At 35.6% G+C, this 20,427-nt stretch overlaps 1 protein-coding gene across 1 annotated transcript in view; it reads left to right on the top strand.

Moving 5' to 3' along the window:
* The first annotated feature begins 16,230 nt into the window (after positions 1 to 16,230).
* The window catches only part of HGF (hepatocyte growth factor), a 50,749-nt gene continuing 46,552 nt past the window's right edge, over positions 16,231 to 20,427 (top strand). The window contains exon 1 of the mRNA XM_053463536.1: positions 16,231 to 16,350. Within this exon, the coding sequence (XP_053319511.1) occupies positions 16,293 to 16,350 (58 nt within the window). The 5' untranslated portion in view covers positions 16,231 to 16,292. The remainder of the gene's footprint in view (positions 16,351 to 20,427) is intronic.

Here is a 20,427-nt window from a genome sequence, read left to right as displayed (position 1 = left end):
ATTCTCCCCACAGTGAAGCTCTTTTTCTTTCTTTAATAAACTATCGCCCACGTTATAACAGACCAACACTGTCAAGCTTCTGGTATTAATAAAGCTTTGTTCCCCCACTATAAAACAGTAAATTTAGAGACCTTCAAACTGTATTCATCCATGCAACTATACGTTTTCTTGGCAGATATGAGTGCATCTAGTCTGCCTATTTTTTCTAATGTAAAGACTTAGACCTTAACAGTCCTTGGCTTTGTTTTATATTCAAGGAATATTATTTTGGAGTACTCGGCAACTAAACAGTATTACATGGGACTATGGGAAGGTAAATCTTTTACCCCTAAAGAACGGGATAAAATTGTCCTGATAACCCATAAATGCACTATTTCTAGTAAAGTACAAGAGGCTAGTTACAAATTGCTCTCCCGGTGGTACATGGTCCCAGAAGATCCTTATCATTTATCCCACAAGTGCCACCTCAGTGCTGGAGATGTTATATGTGAATAGTTGAGCAGATGAGTTTGAACTGAGGCTCTGTATATGAAGATTTAACAGCCATGTGCAAAATGGATATTGCCAATAACCAAAATGGCCACCACAACTCATTATAATGCCATTGTCATGAACCAAAATGGCTGCTGCGAATGTGCAACATACAGACGGGGATGTCTGCATCTTCAGTCAGATCCGACTGAAATATTACTCAATATGGATGCGCACAGCAGGCTGTATGGAGACTGGAAAAAAGTGTATTTTTGATATACTTGCATTAAAGTTTTACAGCAGATCTGATGTTATTAGAGTTTAAAGCATTTAAAGAAACCTTCCCCCCACGCTACAGTTGTCCTTTAAATGTGTAGCCTTAAACCTATCACATTACACATTTTATATACATTTATGAATTACAAGAAACCATTCCCTATGCACTCATGAATATAACATTAAACAATATCCATTACCTAATAAGACATACTGTCAGCTATGTAGAATATGGATTTGATGAGCTTGTAAATTCTTTTTACTGTGCATTACATTCATAACGTAACTATTTTACTCTTAATCAATACAGTACCATTCATAACTGGATTCACCAACTTAATTCTTCTGCCCATCCTGCTACAGAGATACAATAGCATCCTGCATCTTGAGATACGTCTGTAACAATGGGATAAATCTCATCTAGAGATTCATTACAAAACACAGCTATTCACAAGTAATAAATGTAATGTTTAATGTATTAGCACTTTTTAAGCAAAATCCTATATATATCCTGTATCCCACACAATATTACTGTAAGGTAATACTATACTGTATGAAACACCAAATGTATGCGTAATACTATTATAGATGACAGCATATCTTTTTCTTTCCTTTCCACATTTCTAGTAAAATGAGTCAATATGAATCATTTTAATTTTTTTTTTATTTTTTTTTTTCAAATCATTGCGGCAACCTTTGTCCTGCTTTAGCATGGGGTGAAAATTCATTACAACAATACTATATTACACCTTTACAGATATTTCTAAATAGCAGGGGGTCTACAGTGTTCCTACAGACGTAATAAAAAGTCATAGAAATGGTTTTGTAAAGATTAGCCTTTTTAAATCTAATGTGTTCATTGATTTTACCAATACAGATCAGGTTGAAGCTCACATTGACTAATAGGTTAACATCTGGAATAGATATTTCCATTATTATTTAGTCATTCAGGTCATGAACAAGTATGATTTAACAAGAGGTTTAGAGTGTTAGATTTAATCTTGACTATATTAAATAATCCTGCTGGAGACCTAAACAGGGCTGTACTCATAGCCTGGTTAAACAGTTTGAGATGAAAGATCGCAAGATATTGCCTGATCGCAGGGAAAAATGTATCCACAAAGCTCTTTTAGCAGCTTAGTAATGTTTAATTGTTTTTGTTTTAACATAACTATTGCTTGATGCTTGTGTTAAATTAAGAAGAAAACAGAATTTATCACTCATGCCTCAAGAAATTAAAAGATTCTAAAATCTTTATACTTCACGTATATGATTATGGTAGCCGAAGCTATATTTTACAGATGTAATTGCTTATTTTTTTTAACAATATTATTTTTATATTTTGGCAATTTTGTAAAGTATATGATGTGCCTCAATGATAGTTAATGTAAAATAAAAATGTGCGTATGGAAAGGTTAACTTAATTCTAAATATGATTTGATTATGTCTATTTTATCCTTTGTATACATTACGATTCATAAATCGTTAAACTGCAATATTTTATTAAAAAATATGTAGCTTTTTAGTAGCAATACACACTATCTATTAGAGTTTTGGCAGACTTATTTAGCCAGTCACTATTGGCAAGAGTAGTTCCAAAAGACTGGAAGTTGGCAATTGTGGTAGCACTTCATAAAAAAGGTAGCAGGGAAGCCTCAGCCAACTACAGACCAGACCACGTAAGCCGTATGTCAGCAGCTGGGAAATTAATGTAAACCATGAAAAGGGTTGTTAGATATCCGGATGTAAATGGTTTGCCTGATCAGAAACAGCATGGCTTTACTGCAGGGAGATCTTGTCAAACTCACTTAATTTTTTTTGACTGGGTAACTAAAATAAAAGACCAAGCACGGAGTATTTTCAGCCTGGTACCTCACGGAGCGTCACAAACGGTTGTTAGGACAGTAACAAAGATATATTGTTCAAGGAATATAAGAATTAAAGAATACCAGGGTTTACATTAATACCACAGTCACCAACGGAAGTTTTTGTTCCCCAGAATGAAACATTGAAATGCCAAATTTAATGGCAGATAAAAACCTGTCCTGTCTGGCCATTTTTCCTGATGTAGAGATTCAGACTTTAATCAGGGCCCTCTTGTGGCCTTCCCAAACACCTTCAACTGTGTGTGTGTGTGTGTGTGTGTGTGTGTGTGTGTGAGAGAGAGAGAGAGAGAGAGAGAGAGAGAGAGAGAGAGAGAGAGAGAGAGAGAGAGAGAGAGAGAGAGAGAGAGAGAGAGAGAGAGAGAGAGAGAGAGAGAGAGAGAGAGAGAGAGAGAGAGAGAGAGAGAGAGAGAGAGAGAGAGAGAGAGAGAGAGAGAGAGAGAGAGAGAGAGAGAGAGATATATATATATATATATATATATATATATATATATATATATATATATATATATATATATATATATATATATGCTGGGGCCCACCATGCATTTGCCCAATGTGACAATGGCCAGTTCAGGGCTGGGACTTATGTTGCTAACCTTAAAAAGTGTTTCAGTACATGAAACAGCTCCCTTAACACCTGTTCACCCAAGAGAAACCTACACAGGATGGTATTATCTTCACCCACCAAATTAAGGTTTATCACACTAATAAATATAATGGCGCAATATAAATCAATAAATAAAAATAATTATTGTAATTAAACCCAGCATGGAAGGTGGTATATTACATTTATTAATTTAATTTACAAATTATGAAGCAATCTGGAAACTAGTACATATTCACACACAAATAGACACTGTTGTTAATTATGGTAATAGTTCATGTTAGATTAAAAGCATACAACTACACCCAGCACCGTACAAACAATTTGAGGGGTTACATTACTCAATTCATAGAGCTGAGAAGCACATTAATATGGGAATAAACATTAATAAATTACCATACGGTTAAGAGACACTGTAAATCTCCGCTTTGTTACCATTTCATCCAATTTAGCACACTACACAATATACAAGAAAGGGGGGAGACTGACAAAGTTGTAAGTTTACATTCCTGGAAACATTTGTTTTCCATGAAAAGCCCAATTGGAGAATAAGGGTTCTGCATGCACAACGGGTATTACACAATACTCTGAGATCAGTGGTGACTCTAGAAACAATATATAGGGGGGGCACACAAGATACCACAGTCAAACTGGGGGGGCATTAATAATTTCCACCATTAAATCATACCACTGAAAACACACACACATATATATACACACATATATATATATATTGCCAAAAGTAATGTGCTATGGAATGATACTTTTGTTATTGGACAATACAATACTTGATCATTCAACATGGGAAGCCTGAAGCCACAATTTAGTACGACTAATCCTTGAAATCCTTTAAACAACACAATACCTTAACTTTTGCACTAAATGATTTCAGGGCCTAATATTAGATCCTGCTGCTGATATATATATATATATATATTAGCCCCTGCTGCCCATATATATTAATATTAGCCCCAGTTGCCGATATATATTAATATTAGTCCCTGCTGACGATATATATATATATATATAAATATTAGACCCTGCTGCCGATAGCAGGTATAGATCAACACATTAACACACAAACCCAGCTTTGCATGTATAGATCAATTTAAATTCACTTCTGATCTCAGCACTGAAGGTCTATATCAAATAAACAGAATGCAGGTATACAATAATAATATATGAAACGTAGCATCGCAGGTATAGATCAAATAAATACATGGAAACAGCATTGAAGGTATTAATCAACTGAACAAGACATACAAACCCTGTATTTGCAAGTATACATAAATAATGTATGGAATAAAAAGCATAGCAGATATGGATCTACAGAATAACACAGAAACCCAGCTTTGCAGGTACAGATCAATTGTAATTCACATAAAAACACAGCATTAAAGGTATATTTAAAACCCCCTAAATTACAGGCATAGATCACAGGATGCACACCCCAAAGCAAGCCCTGGCATCCACACTGTCCACATAGAACCTGGCCAGCACCCAGATAACACACATACGATTTGCCATCTTTGTCCCATATACACCCGGCCTGTGCCATCTCGGTCCCCAAGGCTCAAACATCCTGCTAGTGCCATCTTTGCCCTTCCACAATTATACATCTATGATACACACAAACACATTAACTCATGCTCTCCCTCATTCAGACAATTCATCCACACATTAACTCATGCTCTCCCTCATTCAGACAATTCATCCATTTTAAGAAACTACGCCCCTTGGAGCTTCAAATGAGGGGCTACATGTATTTCTAGGACAAAAGTTGAGTGCACAAATAATGATAGAATATGTCTCTTTGGCTAGAAAATATGTTTTTTCTATCCATAGCGACATGTTCCTTTGTGTTTAGTGCACTCCAGGTTTGTACTAGAAACACATACAGCCCCTCATTTGATGCGCCAAGGGGTGTAGTTATGGAAAATGTGTACTTTTTGTGCCATAATTTAACTTCCTACATGAGCAGTAATGCCACGTCAAGGCTTCAACCCTAATTACTGATCATTCACATGCCTTTCATATCTCCATTCACTCGCAGAAGCACACACCATACTTTCCATACATTCACTCACATAAGCACACACACCATTCTTTCCCCTTACAATCCCAAAGAAATGATGGTAAAGGGAGAAAAAAAAATCACTTTTACAGCAAAATAAGTTTTGCAGTAAAAATGCAAGGAGCTCCAGGGATGAGATGGTTACTCACGTACCACACAGGCTAAATGGCTGATTTTAATAATATTTGCAGTTCATCAGGATTTCAAAAATTGCCTCCCTCTACCGTTGGCTAAATTTAACCCCATGATCAAAGGGATCATGGGATTAAAAATTAGTATCGGCCATTTTTAAAAAGGGAATGTGACTTTTTATAGCTATATGATCGCTGTGGTAATATTGCCTATCACAGTGATCATTTAGCTAGAATACTTAAACTTTTTTATTTTTTTTAAAGTTTAACTACTTTATGTTTAAATCATTTTTTTTACATTTTTTAACGTGATTTTTTTAAATTCTTTTACAAGCTATATACCGTTGGAAAGGTGAGATAATTACCTTTCCAACGGTATATGTTGGAGGTCTGTAGCTGCTTAGATGCCTGAGATACAGGCATCTAAGCAGCATGCCCCCATACCGCTTTAACTGACAATTGTCAGTTATTAATAAAGTTGCGCGGTGACGTCATCGGCTCATTGTGCGGTGACGTCATCGGCCGGATCGGGTGGCCCCGGTGATGCCCTTCAGTGTGAGGGGCAGATCGCCGGGGTAGGTGGTGATGGGGGTCCACAGACCTCCATCAAGGTAAGATAGTGCTAGCGACGGCATGGTGCCGTCGTTAGCACCCGACTGTGACTGCTAGCGACGGCACCATGCCGTTGTTAGCAGTCAAGGGGACTGTCCTGAGTGACTTACTCACCCGATAGCCCATGAACAAACTACAGGAAAGATCCAATCACAACAGTGCAACTACTGCCAAAAAGTCCATGTTCCTCTATACAACCAAATGGGAATTGCAATTAAAACTCACAAACTGACTTCGAGTAATAGCCAAAATTCTTCAAGCCCAAGTGGAAATTGCAAATTTGCAAACCTTCCCCTGGTAAGCAAGTTTTAAATGTCAAGTCTTTACCCCTTTATGTAACAAATATTTATATGTATATTTATGCAGAAATGTGTGGATAAGGAAGTGTACTTCAGATATGATTTAAAAAAAGCATACCTATGTGAGCATGGGAAATTGCTAGCAAGCAGTTATACAAAGATAACGTACCTGAAATGTTATTTTGTTGCTATGATATGGCAGCCTTATTTTTTCATCTACATCTTTCTGTATTTTAACAACAAACCAATTACCTGAAGAGCTCAACAAAGACTAGCTAAATACTTAGGACATGACATTGATAGCATAACATCTCGGGTTATCATCTACTCATCCTAAACAAAAACAGTTTACATTAAAAGTTATAATCAGTTGCTTTGTGCTGAACGCAAAGAGAGCAAGCAGCCTGGTTAGCTTAATTCGAGTGCATCATTCATCTGTGACATTACACCTAGAACAGCCATATATAAAATGCAGAAACATAACCAAACTAAGACGCTCATCTTTTCACTTGGTCTTGGAGTAAGCAGTAGGTATTAGCTTGGTAATTTCATTATCCATACTGTGGTAGAGTTAACAGGATAATAGTCCTTAGTGCAAAAAGCCCATCTGAAAAAAGACCAGAAAAACAGAGGTTATGATATGTGTATTTTCCTCTATGAATAATTATTATTATGAATGAACCTTTAATGACAACGCACGTTAATGTAGACTCATTAGCTCTGTTTACAGTTCAGTATTCTTAGTAAACCGACCTAAGTGTCTACCTTCCCCATTGGATTTGGCAATGTTTGAAGGAGGAGAAAGGAGATAAGTGTTAAGCTAAGATAAGATAAGCTTTCCTCACAAGCCATAGAACATAGTTTTGGTAAAATAAAATAGTCTCTAACGTTTAAATAAAATATCTTTAATGCAACTGCATTGATTATATAAGGCTCAATATAGGAGAACTTAAAGATACAAAAAACCGTAAAGATGACAGGCCCACTTTACATTTGTCTCAATCAAAGGGGCAATGTCTCAATCTCTAATTGTTTGGAATCAGTAAACCACTTGTCAACTACTGCACTTTCTTTGGCCAAGTAATTTATTGCATACTGCAAGACTGAGAAGAACAGGCGGCATGTCAAACCACAGTATTTCAGAACAAAAAAGGGCTATTGTCATTCAAAATGCCATTATATGCCTTATGTCTTGGAAGTTGGAAATAATTTGGTTGCACATGCTGTAGCTGTTACATGTTCCCCGCCATGGAGCTACAAGCAGCTTGTATAAAATGCTAAATTCTATTGCTGAAGAAAGGCAAGGATTAAATGCATTTGGTTGATAGTATAAGCTTAGCTGGTTAGTATATGAACAAGCTAATTGAAAATAGTTGAGACTGTGCCCATTTGTTATCATATTGCTTATAACTTGAACCTCATTGTTTATGGATGCTATGTTATTCATTTTGTTTGGCTTAATAGAAGCATTATAGACTTTATAAGACAAAATAAAATGCATTTCATATTTAAGTACACTATTTCATTTTAACTATGACACCGAATACTAAAATATAATTTATTACTTTGAAACGTCCATAGAACTGACGGGTTTACATGGATTTTGTTAAAACCACACATATAAAATGAGCCAAGAGATATATTAAAATATCTTTGTAATGTATATGGCAATCGTTTTTATGAAAGACTCACTATGATTTGCAATATTTTAAATTAATTACAGTAGAGTAGGACAACATTTTTTGCTCTTTAAGCAAAGCATTATAGTTAAACAGAAAACACAGTGCTGTATACATTAATAACAATTAGGAATGACAAAAAATGGTTGTTGTCAGTCATGTGATATTTTGGGTGACTTTGCCTACTGAAACACCAGACTGAGCCGATTCTTTATGGCAATGCTAATAAGGTCCCTTCATCCATAGACTTTCATTAGTCAGAGTGTCTGGCTGGGTGATTAACAATGAGCCGTTGTATTGTTTACCCCCGGAAGTATGATAAGCAGTCAGTGTGTTTGTCTAGTAGATTAGGCTAAAATAACACTCACAAATGGTTAATATGCAGCTGTCTGAAAAATTATATTATGCAAAATTACAACTGTTTAAAAAAAAAGAAACAGTAAAATATATTTGAAAATCTGTTTTTAATCTCATGCTAGCAAAAAATGGTGGAAACGACCCTTTAAATTAGATAACTATTGCGTATGTAATTAATTAATCTTAAAACTAGGAATCTGTAGTTGATATCTACTAGAAATGTTTTTTTTTTTTTTTTTTACAATTAGTCATTCTTTCCCATGTATACAATTGTCTCTGAGACGCTGTTTCCAGTCCTTACATCAGCTGCTTGTAACTCCGTATAAAGAATTTTATGATATATTCCAGATTGTAGAGATTATTGGGAGGCCAAGAAATATAATTTTTAAATGTGTCCTTGCATAAACATTCTTGTGAATAAACTGGTTTATTTTGGATTACGTTGAAGTAAAATTTTATGTTACAATATACAAATCACAATCCAGGAACACGTAAAAAAACAAAACAAAAACCCCTCAAAACAGTATTTTGTTTTTAAAATCCTCCTGGGATATGAGAAAAAGAAAGAATGGAAACACAATAGTAAGAAATTATTAAACAATCTAATAATGTGTACCAGGCCATGAAGGGCCTGCTGTGAGCCGTGTGACTTCATCTGGAATAGTTACCTTAAACACATTCAGACAAAAATAATACCAAACAATATTCAGGTGTTAAAGAACTTACTACAAATAAAAACACATTAAAATGTACTGTTCCACTGTCTTACGGGAACTAATAACAACATTTGCGATCCCCTGGTTAGCATGATCAGGATATCACAGCAACCATAGCGTTCACTTGACCAAGCCTATGTTTTACAATGGGCAGTGTCATCACTTATAACAGATATCACATAAAAAAAAAATTGTTTGTAGATTAGTGAGAAGGGACAATCTGGATTGGGTAAGAAATGAGTTCGTTTTTGAAACTCGGAAAAACAAAACACTCCATACAATACAATGTATACTTTTTGTATACTGTTGTTCAGTCTCTACAATCTTTTTGAGGTTGATTTTTGGTTAGCCGGGGATTTAAATTATGTTTTTCCCAGCTCTGCTAGTGGTGTGCAATTTATTATAGATTTATTTTCTCCATTTATTACTGTATTTCATTGTATGAAAAGCAGCATAGGTGTGTGAAATAATAAAGAGAGGATTATTGTTAAACGCATGGCATCAATGGTCAGTCTTTTCGTTTGGATGAAGTATGTCCAAAACCCTTATGTAAAAAAGGTTTCAACTGATCTCTCAACATGTTATGTAAATAATCCTAAATGGATTGGTTATGCTACAGGCCCTTTTAAAAAGCGGTTTCAATTTCAAGGGGAACAGAGTATTGTTTTTGTCTCACATCACAATTAAGCATTCCCTGAAAATATATATTAGGGAATTATTTGTAGGAGCTGTTGGGGCATGAATAAACAAAAAGTGCAGAAAGTGAAGGGGTGTGCATTGAAATACTATTATCAGATACTTACCCATTATGGGGAGAAGAGATATATTCATGAGATATTCATATTTTGGAGAAATCAATTTCAAAAAAGAAAAAAAAAACACACATATTGCATAGTTTATACGTTTATATATAATGGGGTGATAAATTCACCAAATACAGCCCCCTATTTACCACACTTACATTTATTTGAGCTTTACAAATCCAAACTCAAAAGATATAAGGGTGTATGACCAGGTAATGTATTTTCTTCCTATACTCAACAAAGGGTACTCTGGATTGTTTGTAGCGGAAAACAACTAAAGAAATAACTAAATGAGAAGAGACCAGATATCAACAACATGCTTCTTACGTGTTTTGCTCTGACATTATATCTCAGCACTCAGCAGTGAGGTTGGACGCCCCGTGATGTCCCCTTCAGCATACCAAGACATTTTGGACAATGCTTCTAATTTTGTGGGAACAGTTTGGGGAAGGCCCTTTTCTATTCCAGCATGACTATGACTCAGTGTTCAAAGCAAGGTCTATAAAGACATGGTTGGATGAGTTTGGCGTGGAAGAACTTGACTGCCAGGCATAGAGCCCTGACCTCAACCCCATCGAACACCTTTAAGATGAAGTGGAACAGAGATTGCGAGCCAAGCCTTCTCGTCCAACATCAGTGGCTGACCTCACAAATTCTCTACTGGATGAATGGGCAAAAATACCCACAGAAACACTCTTATATTCTTGTGGAAAGACTTCCCAGACCTTACTGGGGTCACTGATGATGCCCCCCAACCTATAGATGTGGGTATTACTTTACGAGGAGGGGATTTTGCTTAACATAAATCAGTAGTGATGCCTCTTCTGTGACATAAATAGTAAGCAAAATGTATTCCTAATAAACATTGTGTTATATGTATTAACATAGGTTTAAACTAAAAACCCTACTTGCCCTCAAAATGTGGATGCACTAAATGATAAAAAAATTAGGATTGGAGAAAAATCTAGCAAAATAATGAAAATTACTATGGTCCAGTAGATGTATAATAGCCCTGTTCTTAAGGAAATACATTGATAGGATGATATCCAGATAAAGCACTGTACAAAATGTGCATTATGCGGGGGGGGGGTAAATTACCAGGAATAGCCCTTGGTAATGCATAGAAAAGGTGAGTGTAAATGCTTTATCTCACCTAAAAAAACGATTAACAATCCCAGAAACTATGTTTTCCTTATACTTGTGTATATCAGTGACTACTAAAACAAAAAATGACTCATGTTTTTTATTTCAATCTTAGTAACCAATTGTGGTTAGACCTTCATTTGGATATGATGCTAGTCTTTCTAGACCAGACTCCAGAAAACAAATTGGACTATTGTGGATAAATAATAGTTTCTTTTGTATTAAAATACTTTCCACTGAATTCCACTATAATGATTTTTTGACTCCTCTTATAGTCGTATTAACAAGAGGACCTTTATTTTGAAACAGACACATGTTATCTATTAGTGTAGCCAATCTAATGTGTTTAGTCCATGACACTTAAGTCGTTGAAGAATGTTTGAATCTGATCCTTTATTTTTGATGACTTTCCTGTAAGCAACCTTACTTCAGTGTTTCTTTAGAACCTAATCTGTTCTACATTTTTGAAATATGAATCAGTGTATTTTTATAGACTGTTTCAAACTCAGTTCCAACTTTAAATAAGCATTTCCAATGGGAATCTCCGTTGAATGTCCACAGAATACAGTATAACCCAAACTTTATTGCAGATGGCCTGCTGGTAAGGTTAGCCAGTCTAAGAAACAAATTAAGAAACACAGAGATTGTGGTTCCAACTGGCACTTCAAAATTAAATAATCTGCCAATTTTACTCAAGAGGGACAAAGTTACAGCTTTATTTCTCTCGCTGTGAATCATGGGACTTCAGATGCTAGATTTTACCAGATTATTATAATTTAAACATTTTGAATTGCTCCAATGATTTTTGAAAATGTTCTGGCACAGAGAGCTGTGTTGATATTAAGACATTATGTCTAGATTATATTGAACGTTTCAGAACTGTGAACTGTGGTACTTCCTTAAAAAGGAAATAAACAAGTCGAAGTGAGATGATTACACTTCATCAGTATAGTACTCAAACAGTGATTATAGATTACAGGACAATGAAACCAAAAAACATTCAAATATTGCAATTAATGGAGCTATAGTTTGATAGAAAGATTAGGTTACCTATTTTACGTAAAAATAATTCTGAGTCATTAATTTCAAGGAAATATTGCTGTATGTGATGTATATATATATATATATATATATATATATATAAATATATATATATATATATAAATATACAGTCCACATATATACATATACACACGTTTGCTGAGGAAAAGGCATGTGGCGCTCATGCAGTGTTGATTTACCCTTGAATAGCTTCAGAATATAGACTGTTTAAGAAAGAGATATTTTTAGAATGAATCATTAACATAAATTACCATGACCTCATCTTAAAAAAGAAGAGTATGGATGTTTTGCAGAATACTCAGCATGGAAGGGTAACAGGCCCGGACTGGGACAAAAAATAGGCCCGGGCATTTCAGACTGAGCAGCCCATTTTTATATGCACATACACATACATAATACTTGGTCATTCAACATGGGAAACCTGAAGCCGCAATTTAGTGCGACTAATCCTTGAAATAACTATTATAGAGTAAATAACACAATACCTTATCTTTTCCACTAATTGATTTCAGGGCCTTGAATGTTTTGTCCCCTGAAGTCACTACAAATTCCCAGAAAAGGCTAAAAGGCCCTGTTTGGCCAAAACATTGCTTTTTTTGTTTTGCTTTCTTTGAATAAAGTAACCTAAGGATTGGAAGCTGATTGGAGTGCTGGGGTTCTTTTCTGTGTTTGTACACACACCAGGACAGGCTCTGCCACACCAACACCCAAACACACACCCCAGGACAGGCTCTGCCACACTGACAACCGAACACACACACTAGGACAGGCTCTGTCACACTGACACCCAGACACACACATCAGGACATGCTCTGCCACACTGACACCCAGACACACACACACCAGGACAGGCTCTGGACAGGCACACCGACACCCAAACACACACACCAGGACAGGCTCTGTCACACCGACAAACAAACACACACACACACACCAGGACAGGCTCTGTCACACCAACACCCATACACAAACACACAGCAGGACAGGCTCTGCTACACTGACACCCACACACACCAAGACAGGCTCTGCCACACCGACACTCAAACACACACACACCAGGACAGGCTCTGCCACACCGACACCCAAACAAACACACACACGCCAGGACAGGCTCTGCCACACCGACACCCAAACACACAAACACAACGGGACAGGCTCTGCCACACTGACACCCAATCACAAACACCAGGACAGGCTTTGCCACACTGACACCCGCATCTGGAGGGTTTCCACGGACGGTTTCACTCAGCCTGCCTGTGGTATCTTTGCCCCCAAAACAGCTTGCCTGTGGCAACTTTGCCACCAAAACAGCCTACCTGTGGCATCTTTGCCACCAAAACAGCCTGCCTGTGGCATCTTTGCCCCCCCCTTACACATCCATGCCATCACACACACATATTCATTCACTCGTTCACAAATATTTATTCACTAATTCACAGATAATCATTCACTCATTCAGATATTCATTCATACATTGATACTCATTAATTCCCTCATTCAGATACTCATTAATTCCCTCATTCAGATACTCATTTAGATATACTCATTCACAAACATTCATTCACTCACTCCTTCACAGATACTCATTAATTCACTCTTTCATTCAATCTCACATACTCCGTACAGCCTCCCTCACCCCCTTACCTGAACTGATGATGTACGTGCCGCTCGCATACTTCCGCGGATCTGCACAGGGGAAGCAGACGTGCAGCAGGGTCATGTGACGTACGTGATGTACGTCACATGGCTCCGTTGGATTGCTGCGTCCCCCTGGTGGTAGAAGAGGCGCTGCCCGGTGTGCCCGATGGCCAGTCCGGGCCTGAAGGGTAATGATAACTGCTGTTTTTTCCTTAAATACTGCTTATTTTATTGTAGTGACCATTTAAAAAGTTCAGAGTAGGCACTGCTACATAAACAGATTAAGCATTTGGTCAGGGATACCACTGGTCTAAGTGCCCCCTCCTCTGTGAATATGTATCTGATCTACATCTAAGTCACAAGTATTGACAAACACATGTACTTAAATGAATAACACACAAACAATGATAATCTTTTTTGTCTTTATTGAACAAACCCATTAAACATTCGTAGTGCTAGTGGGAAAAAAAGTGAACCGTTGGATTTAATATCCGATCGAACCTCCTTTTGGCATCAATAACCTGAAACAAGTGCTTCCTTTAGCCGCAGATCAGACCTGCATAACGTTAAAGAGGAATTTTAGACTATTCTTCATTACAGAACTGCTTAAGCTCATTCATATTCTTAGGATGTCTGTTGTGAACGGCTCTCTTGAGGTTATTCCACAGTATCTCTAATAGGTTAAGGTCTGGGCTCTGACTGGATCACTACAAAAGGCAGATTTTCTTTTTAAGCCATTCTGTAGTACATTTACTTTGATATTTAGGGTCACTGTCCTGCTGCATCCCCTCACTTCTACTGATATTTCGCTGGTGGACAGCCATCCTGAAATTATCCTATATGATACCTTGCTAAACTTTGGAATACATTGTTCCCTCAATGATGACAAGCTGTCCCGCACCAGAGACAGCAAAGCAGCCACAAATCAGGATGCTCCCTCCACCGTACTTCCCCGTTGGGACAATGTTTTCATGTTAGTATGCAGTGACCTTTTTCACCATACGTAGTGCTGCGTGTTCTTCACAAAACATTCAACCTTAGTTTCATCAGTCCACAACACTTCCCAGTAGTGCTGTGGAACGTCAAACTTCATGCATGCAGTAATGTATTTTTGGAGTGCAGCGGATTGCTCTACGGTGTCCTGCCATGGTAGACTCATGAACAGAGATGTGAACCGGTACTAATGATTTCTTCAAGTCTTTAGCTGTTACCCTCATTGAGAATTCTGCATTGTGCCCTTGGAGTCATCTTGCCTTGGCGCCCACTTCTAGGAAGAGTAGCCATAGTACTAAATCGTTCATTACGAATGTGGAATTATTAATATATACATTTTTTGAGATTGCTTTGTAACCCTTTTAGCTTTATGCAAATCAACAAATCTTGATTGTGGGTCTTCTGAGATTTATTTTTTGTAAGGCATTCTTCACATCAGTGGATACTTATTGAGAAAAGCAAATTAAATATGTATGAGTGTTTTTTTTATGTCAAAGTAGCTTTAAAACACACATCAAATCCTGTTTCATTGACTGGACTCCAGGTTTGCTAACCCCTGACTCCAATTAGCTTTTGTTAAAGCAATAAGAAAAGGGGTTCACATACTTTTTGCAGCTCACACTGTGAATGTTTGAATGATATATTCAATGTTGACAAGAGCAATAATATTCCATGCATTATTAGTTAAAACAGATTGGGTTTGTTCATTATTATAACTTATATGAAGATTGCATCATGTTTGTTGACATTAATAAAAACATAATCTCGGTCACTTATGCTATAGCTGACAGCAGGAGAACATCTGCTGAAAGGCCAGATTTCTGAGTGATGATCAAGTGTGTGTTTTGTCCGTGAGTGGTGGCTTAGGTATAGTATTGTCACAGTGCTACAGAATATACTGGGACTGTGGTGAGTGTTACCCTAAGTATTTCACAATGAGCGTGCACCTACTAATTCTATAGCGCATCTATGTATAACCCTTTGGGCAGAACACATGAATCTGGATAATATTAATAATAATTATAATTTAGGAACACAATTGCCACATAAGCAAAAAACATCTAAACAAGATTTTAGTATGTTGAATTCACATGTAAAACAAATTATAACAATTAAAACAATAATACCGTTTCAATAAGGGGATTAAACTAAAAAAAAATATTGTGCACTTACTGTCTATTCCAAAGTGTTTGGTCACATTGGCTTGTACTTTTGGCACTACTTGTATCATTTGATTTTAGATAAGAATTGAGCTAAGCCTGCAGTACCAGCAGAGCAGCCTTTAGGGGCTGCTGCTACTAAGCCAATTTATCTGTAACATGGAAATCCCTCTAACAACTGACATTGTAACCTACAAGCAACTGAGAACTTTCACCACAGCTCAAAAAACAAGGAACCATTTCTATGCTGGCAGTAGAAACAAGAGGAGGAGTCTGCCTGCCACTCAACACTACTAAAAGGCTAGGAAGAGAAGCTGGGAAGCACATCTCTGTAGTTAATGGTGTACAGCAGTCAGTCAGCATCTCCTTCACAACTGACAGATTCAACATGTGGCCAGCAAAACTTCTACTACTAAAACTTCTGTTCCTACTGGTTATATTTGTAGGTAAGTAGTATGGGTGATGCTTTTTCTTTGCCATTTATCATGGTATAAGTGTGCATGACAGTGCACAGCTGATGAGCAGAAGATGGTTTATAAGATGTCCTTAAGATGTCACTTGAAATGTCATCTTTAGCAAATTATTCTCTTACTGCTGTTAGATCGGATTACTGTGATGCTGGTTTGGTATTTATATGAACATATACATATTTAATCATCTAAACTGAGGCAGCACAAGGTTATCTCTATGTGTAGTGATGCGTATTTAACAATGTTTGTATATGTTTATGCATAATATTATACATTTATAATATATATTATAAAACATTAAAAAAAAGCCTGGATTTATAAAGTTCTTACAAGTATTCAACATTTAACAACATATATACAACAAATATATTCAATTTTTAATATTATTATTTTTTTAAACAATCTGCTGTGATAACCTTCTGCTTCATATATTCTGTCTAATAGAATAAAGAATGGGTGGGGGTAGAGAATGGTACAGAAATTGTGCATCCGATAAATCAAATGAGAAAATGTCATTTTCCCCTGGTAATCCTGATGTAAATTTACCCTATACAGATTAGTGTACTTGTGACCTGTAATAAAAGGGTTACCTACTGAATGAGTGAGTGGGCACCAGTGAAGTGCACCATGTATCACAAAATTCCTATACTTTGATAAATATAATGTATTTGGCATTTATCTGCTTCATGTTTTTTACCAGCAAGGACACTTCAGTAAAACATCTAATATATCAGTGAAATGCATTTAAAATACCTATCCCTGTTTTTCTATTACAGTTACTATAGCTATAAGATCCCTGGCTATTTAATTAAACCTCAACTTTTATTGGTGATTTAGTCCACAGGACAGCAGTTTAAACAATATTTCACAGTCCTCTTAGGCTCACAAAAGATTACTGTTATCCATACAGAATTGTTTCAGCAATTGTAAAATATCCAGCCCTGTGTGATTTTTTTTAATTATGTGTTGGTGTCATATCTGGATTTTTTTGTGACCACACAGTAGAAAATGCAAATAGAAATAGGAAATGCAAAATGAGTGATTTTTATTTTCATTTCAATTTTTTGCATTTTACCAAGAGTGTCTGTAAATGATAATGGGTGTTGGGTGATTTCATTTAACTACTGCTTTGCATTATGGAAATGGATCCAGGCTTGAAACACTCATACATTGCTACTAATATTTACAGTTTACTGAAAAGTAACCATCAGACTAGCTTTTTCATGTTTAGTCATATAGTCTCTAAACATAACCAGTAGGCTGCAACTTTTTGTGTGTGTATATATGTATGTGTATTATACTGTATATATATATATATATATATATATATATATATATATATATATATATATGTGTGTGTGTGTGTGTGTGTGTGTGTGTGTGTGTGTGTGTGTGTGTGTATATATATATATATATTTATATATATATATATATATATATATATATATATATATATATATATAAATCCTATTAGGTCTTTTCATCTTTATTTCTATATCATTTAACCTAAATATACTTCTACCTGCTGATTTCTGCTTGTTAATACAATTGCATGTGATTCTTACTCAATTTCATCCAAATAATCATACTCTTGAACATCATAGAATTTATGGAACTTGATATAATGTAGATGCAGCCTCTTTCCACCAAGTGCTAACCAGTGTTTTTTGTTAAAAGAATCTTAAGATTGATGATGAGAACATATGCAATTCATTAGACAATGAGCAAATTGAGCAACATTTTGTCTAATTATTTTGTGAACCTACAAACAGCACATTTTAATACAGATATTAATTTATTTAGTTTTTTTTAAAATATAAACTAACATTTTAGTACCATGTCATCTTTATTTAGTTCATATGTGTCCTGTTACATTTATTGTAACATAACTTTGAAGTCACATATGTATGGTAAAACAGAGTGTTTTCCCATTGGTTTGTTTCTGATCTGCTTTGGAACATATGTATTTGAAAAAAAGGTATTTTTGGAGTCCTTGTACTGATCTCCTTAGCTGCATTTATTTATTATATATTTAACACTGGAAATGAATAATTATTGCATCTGTCAGCCCTTTAGGAGTGCATATTGTGCTCCCATATGTTAAAAATGTGAAAAAGAGCTATGGTATTTCAATTATATATTATATTGTCTCTAATTGGAAGAAATTGTTACTATTATTACCAAGTCAATCAAATATTGTTAATGGGCAAAGCTGGTCATGAAATCAATATATATATATATATATATATATATATATATATATATATATATATATATACCTCTAATTCTGAACAGTTTAGTTTGTAGTGTTCTTCTTGATGACCTTTAAGTGCTCATAAAGGTTGACTTACTGCTATGATTGTTAAGGGAGAGATGCTTCCATAGTTTTTCTGTTAGACTTTTTCCTTCACCTAAATGGGGAATTAACACAGTTGGATTTTGTTGTTTTGTTGTTTTTCTGTCAGTGGCACTGTTTTGAAGATATGCGTTTTTTAAATTAGAAGCTGTTTAATTTAGGAATTCCATGGCAAGTGGGGACAGAACTAGCAAATCAATGAACTTCCTGCATGGTGTTGTGTGTCCTTCACCTTACCCCACCTTTGCCTGTAGCAATCAACACCTAAAAAAAAGAGGGTATATAATCTACTAATAGGCAGAAATCCTTCTGCAGATCCTGAGGACAGAAAGTTAAGATAGCTGCTCCTGTTCATGGTAGCAGATTGGAGAATATATATATATATATATATATATATATATATATATATATATATATATACATATACGTACTGCAGATTGTATTTAAAAATTAAAAAAAAAAATTAAAAATTATTAGCTTATAGTTTTTATGCATTCCTGTCTATAGCAAGATCTATTTATTTAATTTGTATTTTTTTTTTAGAAAAAACATAAATCTAAGACCCATCATTCATGGATTTGTAAACCGTCGATTCATTTGTCCAGACTCTGTATAGTCATGTAACGGGCAATGGGAATTGTATAAGTATAAGCAGGCAGCCTGGCATTTTCATAATTGGTAAAAAGGAATTAGGAACAGTGCCAGGCCCAGCTTTGAACTGTCGTGTGTTGTTATCTGTTGAACATATGAACTGCACTATTGCTATTTATAAGATTTGCAAGATTTAAAAAAAATATAGCTTGGAGCTTTTGGTACAGAACATTCCACATATAATTAGATCACTTTGTAATTAAATTAAATAACGCCTGAGTAGTGATGCACTGGAAGAAGTTATGCCAGAATAAATCTGTGAAAATCCCATCATAATATACAGGAATTATTTTTAGTAGATAGATGGGTTTCGAAGACTAAGTAAGAATATTTAAAAAAAAATTGTTAAAATAAATGATTCAATAGCAGTGATCACTACTATGACTTGTTTTACATTGTGCCCTGGTTTCTTACTGTAAACTAGTATTTTTTACATAGAGATTCTCTTCTTCAAAGTGTGTTGCTAGAAGTGACTGATCAATAATGCTACTGAGTGAAAAGAATGCATGTAGTTATTGAGCTTTGTTAGTGAACCCATCGATCATTACTATTTTTAAGAAAAGGTCACATTCACTTAAAACAAAACTGGAATATGAGACCCAAATGACAGTTATAACCACGGTTCACAAGGTAACATATACAAGATATAAACTAATTGCCTGCCCCCCATTGCGGTAAAAAGGCAGACTTCAGACTTGCTCACTTAGTCTAGGCTAAATTTGGGATTATTGCATATTAATCTGGTTGTAAAATGAAGCATTTCAGAACATTCACGGATACATTGTTTCTGAGAAAAGTAGAATCTCTTACATTGCAATTTTTTTTTTTTTTTTTTTTTAAAGATTATGTATGGCAATTAGCCATGGCCGTAGGGTCATCTGTTGACTTCTGGAATGAGGCCTCAGGGTAGAAGAACTCGGGGATTATTTGTCAGCTAGAAGCAACCTTTAGTGGTAGCAAGAAATTAATTGTTTCCGTACTTTAAAGGAGCAGCCGATACTTATTTCACCTGTTTACAAAAGTAGCACTGTTTCAAACTGTGACCC

Source organism: Spea bombifrons, chromosome 4, assembly GCF_027358695.1.
Source record: "Spea bombifrons isolate aSpeBom1 chromosome 4, aSpeBom1.2.pri, whole genome shotgun sequence".
In the NCBI taxonomy this organism is placed as follows: Eukaryota; Metazoa; Chordata; class Amphibia; order Anura; family Pelobatidae; genus Spea; species Spea bombifrons.
Note: the sequence above shows the minus strand (reverse complement) of the source record. Positions and strands in the feature narration are given on the sequence as shown.